We start from the raw sequence: 13,734 nt of genomic DNA, 5'->3' as shown, positions 1-13,734 counted from the left end.
TTGTCCTAATTCTGACTTAAAAAGAAATGTTAGCCTAACAGCAGGATGATGACAACCCCAAACTTCTCAGGTTAGCATGAATTTGGTCTGCATTTTCCGTCATGACAGTGGAATTGGACCATATGATCTTTCCCCACGTTTCCCCCCCAAGTCCTTCCATCCATTATTCTTGCCTGACCACCCTCCCTTATAATGTCCACCACATCAAAAGCACAGTACTTCATCTCTTTAACCAAAGGGCTGAACATACACCCTTGTCTATAAGCCTATGTCTGGTTTAAATTTCTTTCTTTGATCCACGTGAAATTTCAACTACAGGTATTCAGGAACAGGATTAGGTCCTGAGCTTTCAGGCTGGGACTGCTAATGCAATGCCCAAATCCCTAACATTAGACCAAATGTTACCTTTCAGGTTCATAGAAGCACAAACCTATTGCTCATTTCATGTAAAATTTAGTTTTATATTTAAGGCAGTCTATAATTTAGAAATTAATAGACTTTTACTAATAATCGGTAACTATTTGCAATTAACAAACTAATGAATGAACTGTGAATTGTTTTGAAGATGCTCAAACCCAAACATGGAGTAAACCCAGAAAAACCAGTACATGACTTGCAGTCTCAAAAATCCTCATCACTGCTGGAAGGGAGGAGATAACTGTTCCACTAATGGGTAAGACAGGAAAAATGAGATTATGCAAAACTTAAGTATATTTTAGTGTCATAGTTTACTTGGAGAAACCTCTCACCTGTAAATCACTAATAACATGAACGGTAGCTGCTTATTCACTGTCCAAACCAGTCTAGAAGCAAAACAAGTTCACCCCCGTTAGCTACTTAATCCTCAGACCTTTTTCTGGGGAAAAAAAGAAAAAAAAAAAAAGAGAAAAAAAAAGAAGAAATCTACAGAAAGAAGTGGCTTCTGTGAAATCAGTACTTTTCTATTTTGGAGATGTTTTAAGACTGCCTGCCACATAAGTCATTCAGCAGCCATCAGATAACAATTTTTGGTCACTGCTGCCCAGGGCTAAATTTATTTCTACATGCGTTCTCAGCTGGGTCTCCCTTTCAAGAAGTCTGCAGGCTTGTTACTTATAAACCTTATATTCGCTAAGGAAAGGAATTCCGGGGACAGTATAGCCTGTAAGGGACTTGGGTGGCTGCTGCCACTATAGGTCGAATTTCATACGTGCCCCCACATCTGTTCCCTCCAGGGCACCGGCTTCTCATCGAGCTTCTGAAGAAACCAGTATTCTGTGGAATTAGCAGTCTTAGATAAATGTAGTTTAAGAGAAACTGCCAGTATATAAGAGAAGAACATTAGACTGAAAGAAAGCATCTCACATCACTGCATCCATTCCTGTTTCAAAGGAGGCTTTTCCAGTATACAATCCTCTTTCCAACAGTCGCTCAACCTGTCTGCCAAATGCACCTTAAGCTTAAATTCACCTTCCTCTCAAGGAAGAGGCTTGTTCCACCATCATTTTTAAAACTCTTTTACAAATCTAGTCGGCCCATCCAAGACGATGACACGGATTAGGCACTGAAAAGCATCCATTTAAGGTACTGGACTTTCAAAAGCTAGAGTTAGTAGAATAAGATTATATTGATTTTTTTATGTTAAATATTAATATTATTTTATGTTCTCCTCGCTTGCCTCAATTTCTCCCCCTTTCTTTAGGCTGTTTATGAGAAGAAAGGACAGGTTAAAGCTTTACTTATTCCTCTTCATCTAGCTTGGCCCTTCAGAAATGAATGGAGCACTGTATCTTGAAGGAGAACTCTATAGCTATGGCAATAAGACTTCAAATGTCAATAATAACTATTAACAGCCCCCAAAGCAGGCTTCAAAGAAGCCAGGTGATTAACAGATGTACAAGAAGATAGCAAGACCTGAGAAAACTCATGGGAAGAGACTAGGACAGATCCTCCCCAGATTTCACAGCGGAATTTGGGCAGTGACTCTCCAATGACATTGCTAGGAGACACGAGGGCTTCATTACAGCATTAGGACTTCATTAGGATTAGAAGAATTTTTCCCCTTGTAACCAAATGACCAGTAAAAGCTTAATTATTTTTAAGATGCAATCTTGCTTAACTATATTTATTGCCGTTTCCCACATTTTTCCCAAATTGTATCTTTAATTCTGAGCAGGTTTAGTTCAATCCGGTGAGACCATCGAGTTAATCCTAAATTGTGTGACTTAGAGGCCTTGGCTCAGAGCCGTGAGCATTGCCTGTATGCAGGAGTTAGGTCATAGCAGATCTTAAGTCTGGGGTCTACGGCAAAGCCTCTCTAGCCCAAATCTATGTCCAGCATACCCAGATTAAAGGTGAGCAGCTCAAAAGGGTAATTAAAAAAAATTGCTTCCTCCTCTGTCAGAGGGGATTAAAATCCGTATTACTCATCTCACAGAAGAATTCATCTGACAACCAGACTAACCTAACACTAATGCCAGACTAAATGCTCTCCAGAGGATGGAAAAGGGCATCAGCCATCCACCTTACTGGAGCTGGGCCAGCAGGCAGCGAAGCCCAAATGGTTCACCACGCTGGAAGGTTCACCCGTACGAAGGAGAGTAAATCACAGCACAGACATTACGGCATTTAGAAGGAGGAAGGACTAAGCCCTAGGGTTCCAATTCCTAGATGGTTTCTGAAATTCACCCAGTCATTCGCTAACATAAAATGAATGACCCCACCCTGGGAGAGGAGACCAGAGATGGTAACCTGACAAAATGGGGTAGACAAGACCAGAAAACACACAAGAGGTCAATCCTTTCAGGTGTGCAAACGCCATGCTAGTCCCCAGTGAAACACGGGTGCAAACTCATTACTTAAGAGAGGGCAACGATCACACCCACCAAGCACAGGCTGCCAGCCTGGAGCAAGCTGAAGATCACCAGAATCAGGCAGCTGTTCAATGGGCTTTTGCATACGCCAAGTCCGATTTAAATGCCTAAATGCTTTCTCAGAACCTATATCAATGAAAATCACAGAAATAAGCTACAGAATAAGCGATCCGTTTTGCATTGTCCTCTTTAATTTTGTTAGGGAGAGGAACGACGTGTGACCGAAGAGAAGTAACGAGGGAGCGCTGCTTCTCCACAGGTTCTCAGCAGGGTCAGCAGCGGAGGAAGAGTTACTCCACAGCGACTTTTCGACTCCCTCATGCCTGCTCCTTTCCTGCAGATGATCCACATCAACGAAGTGTGTATGATTGCATCTCCCTCTACTGGCTAGCTCCAGAGTGGGACCGTATTTTGTCCTTCAGAAGTTGTCCTTTTGCTCGAATTACAAAAACCTGTCGGCACGGAAGCAGCAGTTCAGACACTGTTGAGGTGTTTATTACAGAAACAAGCCCAGAGTGGGATAAATGGCTATTAAACGGTATTTTGGTAGTCACGGACAATAGGCCAGTATGTACAAGTAAGCAAAAAATACAATGCACCACAACTTGTGAGTTCGGTTTACTGACAAACACTACATATGAGCTAACATGGCCCTTTTTTGCAGTATACTGAATAAAAAGCTTGATTCCACCTGATCTCTAAGGTTGTGACTTAACAGGCCCACGATGTCTTCCTATGCCGAATCCTAAACAGCAAGCAAAGTTCTACGAGAGCATGTTATCTGAGATACCACTTGTGATAAATGATCAAACACTTTTATTGATGAAGCTGACACCAGAACTATTCCTGAACTGAGTGCAATATTTAAGAGTATTTAAAATAATGTACAACATTAATAATATTGAAAATCCTTATGTAATACTCTAGTCATGTCTCCTGTAAAGATCTTTAAGTACAGTTCTTGCAATAAGAATATTATTTTGATTTAAACACTGCCATAATTTTTTCTTTTCATTCTCACAGCACCAGAACATCTATGACTTTAAATCCAAAAGCTAGTTCTGAACAAGTTTCAACACAGTTTACTAAGAAGTCAGAAGTCAAGGTTTCCTAATACCTTTTCATAAAAGTCAAAATTTTGAGTTTGCTGGCCTGACCCCTTCATTATTTTTGTTAATTATCCATTTACCATATATAGCTACTATTCTGCAATGTTGAAAAGATCAAAATGTAAGAAGCCAGTCCCAGCAAGACAGAAGGCAGTTCAAATAAACACTCTGCTCAAACACAGAAGAAAAATAAAATAAATCCCTAATGATTCTTAGTCATGTTGAAGTGTTATAGCCATATAAGGAATGCAGTTTTACTCATCCACTGTATTGACATGAAACCGTATCACTAAAAATAATACCATTTGAAGGGCAATGTCCAGAAAAATGACTAACCCACTGTAACTCAAAGGTACAGAAACAATACAGTGGTAATCACCATGGCAAAAAATAGGTTAGAAAAGACTATAGCTAGCATTGAATCAACATACGGCGTGAACAGGTTCTCATTCAGACCATGATTAGCTCAGCCACTCTTGATTTCTAGTTAGCCACGCGTTACCTGGAGCAGCAACCATTCCTGTTACAGACAGCTTAGAAGGAAATGGTTTCTCTTAACTCCTGTTACCAAGAGCAAACCCTCATTAACAGCAAACTGCATAGTCCTTCTTTTCTTTCTCTAAAACCTTAGCTCAAGTGAAGGTCTGTTACGCCACATACGAGCCTGACATCTGAAAAAGATGTGTCACTGTCTGATAAATGGAACAAAATCAAGCAACTGAGCCGCAAGAATCCTACAAATATCAGTTACACTTCAGCGTTCAATGGAATCAGTCCTCAATTTCAGCTCTTCATATCAAACTCTTCTTTGCCTCCTAATAGATACAGCTCCTAAATTTCAGCCTACAACACAACTCTATTTCAATGATGGTTTTGGTCCGTGTTACTCAAGGTAGACAGGCCTTCGCACCACAAAAATGATTTCTACCTAGGGAACAATGCTTTTGTGGGGGTTTGATTGACCTGAGCAGAAGTAGGGAGTAAAGCCTGGTTCCCCAGCCCAGAGTGGCCTGCTCTCCCTTTTAGCATCCTTTCATCCATGTTCCCAATTCACCTGCTTGTAGAAAGATTCCCAGGGAGCATAAAGGCTTCAATAAACAACGAGGAATCATAATCCCATGAGCATCACACACACAAACGCATTAAGAGGTTGTGGAAATAGAGATCTGAAATGGGAATATATCGGCCGCAAAGCATCAAATAAATGGGGAGGTTAACGAAGTGGTAAAAAGCCTCCCTCTCCCCCCCCAACAGCCACTGCACCCACGGGAGCTCGCTGCAAGGAGAATTTTAACATAGGGCCCCTGAACATCCTATGCAGGCTGAGCCCTTCTGTCCTCATCTAATGGCCGAGGGAGCAGTTCACTGCTAGGCTGGCTAAGCGAGGTATGAGAGAGTCACTAGGTAACGTTTCTTAATGAGATATACTCAAAAGAGTGAGCTAGGCACGCCCCAAAGCCCAGCCTGGCATGCAGCAGACCACGGTCCACGCTCGGGGCCGCTCACATCTGCCCTGCCTCGAAGTTCAGGCTCTAGGGCGGCTGAGCTGTCAAATCATCAAATCTACATTTTGTTGCAACATAGCTGGAACAGCCATGCTTTTGCAAAAAATTGTTTTGACAAGCTGCGTTTGTAGACCCAAAGCCATTTCCTGAGAAAATTTGTGACCAGCCCTAATCGGTATATCCATGCTGTTAATTCTGCATAGAAAGCTGCACGCTAGGGTAATGAAAAGAGGGGCAGAGGATTAATTAAATTAAAAGAAAAGGCTTTTCTGACCAACAGCTCTGTTGCTCCATTCCAAGGACAGATAAAAAGGAAATGAACTCTCTATCTCATTAGAGAGAACGGGGGGGGACAGGGGACGACACACAAAAAGAGGTAGGAATGTGCATGGTAGTAGCTAGAGGGAGACCGAAGTGGACAAAACCTTCTGAACAAACCCCCAAAAGCCATGAAAGTTAACGTCCCCACCTGGGACAATCTTTGGGGTAGACAGGTGAGATAATTCTGGGCTTTGAGGTGCCACTTTCTGAGGAGGCTCTGAAGCCTCAAGCTCAGCCAGCCACCGAAGGAGGTGGGCTGGGTGCTTACTCCCCACCTCACACAAATCCTAGTCCTGTTGCTTTGTCGTTCGCTTGATGTTTTAGCTCCCACAATTAGACAACTTCTCACCTTTGGTCCGCCCCCTGGAGACTTTCTTAGCTTAAGAGGTATTTTCTGCCCATTTGGAAAAGATACTCTTTCTAACCCTATGAAAGGAATCCTGGTGCCTGTCAGAGCTCTGCTTGAGCAGACTTACTAAAGGAGGCCAAACGAAACTTCCCATGACCCAGTACATTTCAGAGAAAGCATCAGGATCACAGGGCTAAAATAGTTTATCTTGGCTATTGGATTTATTTTGGCTGTAACAAATATTTTGGCTTCCTTCCCTATCAGTTTGCCAATGAAAACACAGATCCAAGGTTTTCAGACTGCAGGATTGTAGCAATTCTGAAAAATGACAAAGTGAAACACATACCAGCTAATAAAGAGCTATTCATGCTATAAATGCCCTCTTGTGCTGCTTTCCACATACTCTAGCTCAGCTTCTGGAAATATCGGGCCTGTTTGCCCTAACACTGATCTCAGAGATTTGTTCTGCAGCAAGTCACACGAATGCTTTCTTTACAACCAACCTCTCCCATTTCCAAGCGGTGTATTATTCCTCTCCCACAAAGACATAATGCTATCCTATTTTGTTATTATTGGGAATAAACCGACATCGGGGAAGGTAACTTATGAAACAGGCTACCAAAACATCTGTTCATACTGGACGTGCTAATTCAGCATTATTAGGTGTCAGTGGGATTCACCAAAGGTAACACCCTCATTTTTTAATCTCTCTCCATTGATATTTGGATTATATCCAATGCTGTTATTGCGGTTCAATACTGCAATACTCCCTTCTCGGGGAATCCGCACACGATTACTCTCCACGGACTATGTAACCCCAACGTTGTGGGGCTGCTTCCAGGAACGCTCCCTCCAAACGCCCACCGGAGCAGCAACAAGAGGACCTCCAAACCGCCCAACCTCCAAACCCTGCCCACAACCTGGAAACAGAGCTGGATCTTTCTGACGATGGATTGACCTACAATATAGATTCTGCCCTTGGAACTTAAATCAATGACTACAACAGTGCTATATAAATCAATAAACCAGCTCACGTTATTTAGCAAAATAGGCTTTCGTAGCTAAAGGCAAGATGTGGAATAAGAGATAACTCTTCTTGTCCTAAGAACTTGAAATTGAGATCTCATTTATCAATCTGTGGTTGGTTACATGAGTAAAAACTGAAAGTTTTCTCCCTCCTTTAAAAACTAGTGGGAAATAAGGGTCAGGTACTCAGTTAAAGATGTGCTAACACTCAAGGCTAGGAGTGAGGTGTTGCAGAGTATAGGACTCTTCTGCTAAATGTTATATTCACCATTTTTGGTATTACTCTTGGTATATAACTCACTGCTTTGGTGACAGAGGTACCAACTGTCAAAAACATTTTATTATATTAGTAGTCCCTTAGACGCAGAATCTAAAGACCACTCTTGTATTTTCAGACTCTGGAGACTTCCATTTTTTACCCTACAGGATGACCAGACAGACACACAAAAGGAAATGATACACAGCGATAAGTGAAGGCACAGATTTCTCTGGAAATATCATTCATAGACTCTACAGCTTTCTTATTCTTTCCTTTTCCTCAACCTGGAATCTCAACTTTACACACTAAGTAAAGATCTGCAAAGACCGGGGCTCCTCTAGGATATGAGCAGCAGAAGCCTGAACTGACACAATTCTGCCAGGGACACCTCTCCGCTCGTACTCTAGGTGTTTTATAGAAACCATGGCGCTACTCAGAGTTTATTTTCCTCACTTCTAGACCAAAATTACAGCCACGAGTTTGAATAAAAGTCACAGTCCAGAGGAAAAGCAATAACTGTCACTACAATAAACATTGCAAAACTCAGGTGTAAGTTGATTTATTTGAGGAAAACACAAGGTGCTTTACTGAGACGATGCATTATTAATGCAGCAACAGCTACTGGTGCTTTATCTGAAATAGAATTTTATACTGATTTTTGCATCAGCTTCCTTACTATAGGCTTCCCTAACGCAGAACTAAAAATAAAGCGTCTGACTTTTCAAAACGGTCAGTGTGAAAACATCCAAATATTCACAACAGACAGAATTAATGGAGATTGTGTTCCAGATTCAGTAACTTAACTAGTTAAGTCAGCGACAAAGCAGCAGATGGGTTCCAGCTTTCTATTTCAGTAAAAGACACTAAATCTTCCAAATAAGCCAATGCTACAAGAAACGTCAGTTATAAAACAATTACAGAAAAGCAAAGGATGCAAGATGGCCAGCCAGGTGAAAGGCTGCCGCAAAAATAAACATGCCGTTTACATCTCAAAGATCAGTTTTAACATCAGTCTAATGCTGATGTACTTGAGCTAAGAAAAAATGCCTGTACTTGCTGGAAGGAATTGAAAACAGACATATTGAAGTGAATACTGACTTTGGAGCAAAGAACAAATGCTTTTTCCAGTCAACGCAGAGGTAAAATGGTGATGTAAAACCTCATTAATAATTGTCTATCAGTTCATATTTCTGCACACTAACTCGTTCTTTAGACTTCATTTTGCGTGTACAACTATTTTACCCTACACAGAGATGGAAACTCATTTCCTTCCAGTGAACTGTCCCCTGAAAGTTCAGACAAGCAAAAGGGTTCGGTGAAAGTACAGAAGTGCCTCACTCTCTCCATCTTGTGGGCATAAACGAATGTTGCAGCACGTCTTTGACTTGACCACAATGAACCCTGACGCAGGAGAACATTGAATCGTGTGCAAGAGTATGTTCATATATTGGAATATTTTCTTACCAAGCAATTAAAACTTAAAGCATGTGCTTAAATCCCACTGACTAAATGAGCTGTGATAGTGAGCTGTCCCTCCAAATGCTTATTAAAACTAGTAGAATATCTTCGTGGGTTTTTTTTGTTGTTTTTTTTTTTTGTTTGGTTGGTTTTTTTTTTTTTTTTTACTTTCTTTCTCCAAATAATCACAGGAATACAGCGTCATTAAACACAATGCAAGAATCACAAAGTATAGTATTTAAGAAGAAAAGCCAAGGCACCTACCCACTCGTGATGTCATCAGCTCTGATATTCTTCCCCAGCACATCCCCATCGCTCATATAGCCGGTAGCATCCATCGTGATGCCTTCCAGATCGATCTCCTCGCTTCCCTTGTCCGAGATGTCGACGTGGCAGACACTGCTACCGCGGGAGGCTAGTTGCCTCCGCAAAGGTGCCGAATACATGTAACGGCCGGGCTCCGTGTTGATGAAGCGGCTGGCGTTCCCTCGCGGAGGATACCCATTTCCCATCGACGGAGCGTCGCCTGCCTGCAGGCGGGGGCTGGACTGCCCCAGTCTCCACGATAAGGGGGTCGGTCGTCCCGTCAAGCTGAGGATGCTGCGGCCACTTATCTCGGTAGTGACGTTGGTGTCAAACGTAGTTTCCAACGTGCTTAAAAAATTAAAAGCATTTGATTAAATGTGGCCTGCTGTACAGAGCACCCTGAGAGTTCAGGTGATCGCAAGACCCTACACCCCGAACGCTCACCAAGTTACAGATTGTAAGTAACAGCATTAAGAGAATTTACCTGCTACAACGCCTTGAGAGAGTTAGCTCCATTTCTCCAACACTGTTCTTAACTAATGATACTCTTGCACCCACACCACCCAGTGTTCAACATACATGTGAGAAGGCTTCAGCAGGAACTTTGTAATGGATTATCCACAGCATCAAAGCATAACTTTTTCATCTTCAACCATATATAACTCTATTATACCATGGTTTTGCCACTCTAGGCAAGGGAGTAGGATATTAAGCTGACTAAAGGAAAACCAGCTGAAGTACTATTTTTCCTGATACATTTTCTTTTTTTGGCTGCGTTCATTAAAGTCCTAATACTCTGGAGATGAGTCCAGCACCAAGACGGTAGCTATTTTTACACTGAGGAAAGGATTAAATGAAAAAATAAGAAGGCAAAACAAATTTATTTTTCAAAATCTATTTTATATATTCATGAATTGAATATATTTTTCAAAATATTGATAATATTTATACAGAGCTCTGGTTACAAAAGCATGTTAAGTCACAGCCTGTAAATACAGTTTTTATAAGCGTCAGCTATATTAAATCTTCCATCCTCTGTGTCTGAGCACATGAATATTGTTGCATCCCTTCCAACAGTAATGCTCGTATGCTCTGAGCGTGCTGCGACCACTTATCTCCGTAGTGACATTCCGTGTCAAAAGTAGTTTCCAATGTGCTTAAAAAAAATAAATGCATGTGATTAAATGTAGACTGCCATATGGAACTCAAAAATGGGACTCCGACACCATGAGATTTCAGGTGATGTGTATAGATTGCAGGACTACCCTCCGAACACTCGCAGCTTAGTTGCGGCTAATCCATAGCCGCAACTTCTCTTACCCACATGAACTCCCCTTTTCCTTTCCTGCTCAACTAACATAGCGTTATTTCTTTTTTTATTGTGGATATTTGTTAAAATAAGCAGCATTGTACTATTCGCAATACAACGTTACGTACACGCTGCAAAAACCTACGCATCCTGCGGTTATAGTAATTAAATCATAAGAAGCTGTGGTGTTAATTGAAATTAAAAAAAAAAAAAAATAGCATCGGGAGTTCATCTTTGCAAGCTCTGCCTCAGTTTTAGATACAAAGCCAAAACACAAAGTGTTCCCCCGATGAACTCATTTAGGGCTGCAATCCACGAGGCACTGAGCACTACGTAGGACCCCGACCTCATTAGGAGCCAAACAGCTTACTCTCCCAAGCCTCCCGTTCAACACCGAAAAGATCCAAGTCACAGAATGTTTAAATGTAGCAACAGCCTTTGTTTATTTAGAGCATATTTTAACTATTGCTGAAGATTTATAAACACTGTTTTACAAAGAAAAAGCCGTTATGTACACGGATGACTAATAATATTAGAAAAATGCGTTTGTCCAAAGATTGGTCAGGAATTCAAGTTATGCACTTTATCAAGTGGGTCAAGCGCAGTTCACCTGCTTATTTAAACAAAATATTACACATAGGGGGAGAGGGGTGTAATGCACTGAAGTTGTTCAAGAGTAAGATGAAGAAACATTTTAAACTGTAACCTATATTCAAACATCACCTAACACATTTAACAAGCACCGATTATTCTCCACCTTTGATTCTATATACAACCTGCCACCACCGATTACTCATTGTACATCTCAATAAACACTGAGCATAGTTCAGAATCTGTGCTTTAAAGACAAAAAGTACAAGATCAGTATCTTCCACTGTCAGTGTTAGTCATTTTTCAAGGATGCAGCCCAGCCAGTTCCAAGAGGTGTAAAGTAAGAGCACAATGATTTCCAATTTCTTATAAACAAAGTCATGCCATTACCTGTGAGTGACCTGGGTGCCCCGTAAACTGGACATCGTTTCCTCCAAGTTCTGTCGAAGATCGGCAATGTTTTTCACAGTTCGTAACCGCCGAGTTTCTGGATCCTCTCCTACAGGGAAAAAAAACCATTAGAAAGGATAAGGCAGGAAACGCCACAGAACTGAGCCGCTACCTCTGCCTGAATTTCTCTCCATCGCATTTTTTCTGACTTTCTGTTATTTAACACTCTAAACCGATTACGATGCAGATACCATTCCCCTACGGCAGGCACCTGCCACTGCCGCGGCCGGATCGAGAATGAGCTCTGCACTGTTAACTTTATTTCACAGGCTGCCTTTGCACCAGATGTTTCTGTACTGTCATTTCCCCATATGACCCAATTTAAATCCTGGTTAACTTTCAACCTCATTAGAAGAGATACTCCATCAATACCACCCTTTCCATCTCATATATTGACACCATTAACATCAACCCGACACAGCCAATTTCTCCAATGCTGTATTTTCACTAGGCCGCCTTTTTCCCATTTTAACTAGATCTCATTCTACAACAGCAGCCTTCCAGTAAACTAAATTGTGTTGACTGGGTGCTCCACGCTGAGTCACGTTTTAGGTAAAACAGCAAAAGTTTTTGCTCGTCCACAGCACAACACAGTTATCGTTACTTAAATGCGCTACATGACACGAAGCTGGGGGATGACTTCTACTTTCCCTGGCATTTAGAAATCCTGTTCTTTAAATACACTGTTCTAAAACACATTTATGTCCTGTTCTTGAACTCTAAAAGCAGAGTTTATACACATTAAACTAGTGCCTTAGCATAATTTATTTTTATAAAATTAATAATTTAATTAGTGCCTCAGCATAATTTATTTATTTGCTCTCAGCTGTCAATTAAGAAATGCTTTGGTTGCTAACCCAGCTGAGCTTTATATAGTTAAACCTTCTAAGAGGTTGACGAGAAGTGAATTTCTAGTAGTGCCAACATATTCTTTGTAAGCTGAACGCTGAAACTGAAAACCTCCAAAAAGCCGTCACAAAACTTCTGTTGGGCACAGAAGGAAATGGTTTCATTCTAGAGGGTTTACAACTCGCGAGTAAAGAAAATACTACAGCATATTTAAAACTTTTCAAATTTTGTATCCGCCTTCTCTGCACAAGTGGTGCATTCTTCAGCTGCCAGGATACTGGTCATCCATGCGACTGCTAGTTTAGATGGCTATCTCCATATTACATAAATCAGAAGTGTTAAGGAACAGATAAGCAAGCCATACATTTCCTGTTGTTGGAACTTGCCACATACTTTGCTTTAAACCTCACGTTTCCGAAAGATGCCAGGTTGGTGGCCCAGAAAAACCAAGTCACGTGCTCTTGCCTGCAAAGCAGCAGTAGCACAAACTACTCGCCAAAGTGCTGGAGCCCCGACTACAGGGAACTATCTAGGGAGGGGAAGATAGAATTTAATGCTTATAGAATCATTAGCCTTTCCGAGACAAACAACAATGGCTCAGGTAGTGTCCACGTTAGCAATTTTTTTTTAGTGGGTCTCTGCTCCCTGGGAAAGAATCTCCCTGAGATACAATTCACTTGGGCCAAATGGTCCAACAATTATCATCTGGCGGGATTGGAAACAGCCGCCTAACGAGACCAGTTCCTTGAGTCAATGGGTCTCTGGGACAGAAAATATTTTCTACGCTCACGGATCTACAAATTTTTGCAGTAAAAAACATAAAATATTTATAGGCCTTTAGCCTAACAAAGGTCACGGTACTCTTTTACAGATCATTTCTCTTATAGATACGAAGGCAAACAGTAGACAACTTCTTAAGAGAACACACATGAGACTAGGTAAACCAATTTCTATCGAGATCACTCCGACGCCTAAATTGATACAAAATTTTTACTTAAATGACATTCAATTGCTTAAATTATAAGTATACTTAAAAGAAAGACATTGGATAGTGCCACTAGAACGTCATTATTAAATCACTTAGCTCTTCATGAACAGGCAGTATCATTAAACTATTCAGCTTCCAGTTTTCCCTACCTATACTCTCTTTTGTTTTATACGTGCTTTTCAATTAAAAGCATCAATAGCTGCCACGTAGGGAGAGAAGAAATCTGTCCCTTATGTTTTCTAATTTATTTGGGTTGAGGGACTATTTTGTTTTGTTTGCTCCTGTTCCCCTAAGACCTCTTTATGGACTGCTGCTGCCTGTGGGGTTTGGCTGCACACAGCTGGGTTTTGCATCTCCATTGT

At 41.2% G+C, this 13,734-nt stretch overlaps 1 protein-coding gene across 2 annotated transcripts in view; it reads right to left on the bottom strand.

The window, feature by feature from the left end:
- NAV2 (neuron navigator 2) overlaps positions 1–13,734 on the bottom strand; it is a 241,872-nt gene that overhangs the window by 97,292 nt on the left and 130,846 nt on the right. For both annotated transcript variants that reach the window (XM_075502011.1, XM_075502010.1), the window contains 2 exons: positions 11,476–11,584; positions 9,144–9,533 (listed from right to left, as the gene is read on the bottom strand). In XM_075502011.1, coding sequence (XP_075358126.1) covers positions 9,144–9,533; positions 11,476–11,584 — 499 coding nt within the window. The remainder of the gene's footprint in view (positions 1–9,143; positions 9,534–11,475; positions 11,585–13,734) is intronic.

The sequence above is a fragment of the Mycteria americana genome, chromosome 5, assembly GCF_035582795.1.
Source record: "Mycteria americana isolate JAX WOST 10 ecotype Jacksonville Zoo and Gardens chromosome 5, USCA_MyAme_1.0, whole genome shotgun sequence".
In the NCBI taxonomy this organism is placed as follows: Eukaryota; Metazoa; Chordata; class Aves; order Ciconiiformes; family Ciconiidae; genus Mycteria; species Mycteria americana.
The sequence above is the reverse complement of the archived record's forward strand: the minus strand, read 5'-3'. Positions and strand labels throughout refer to the sequence as shown.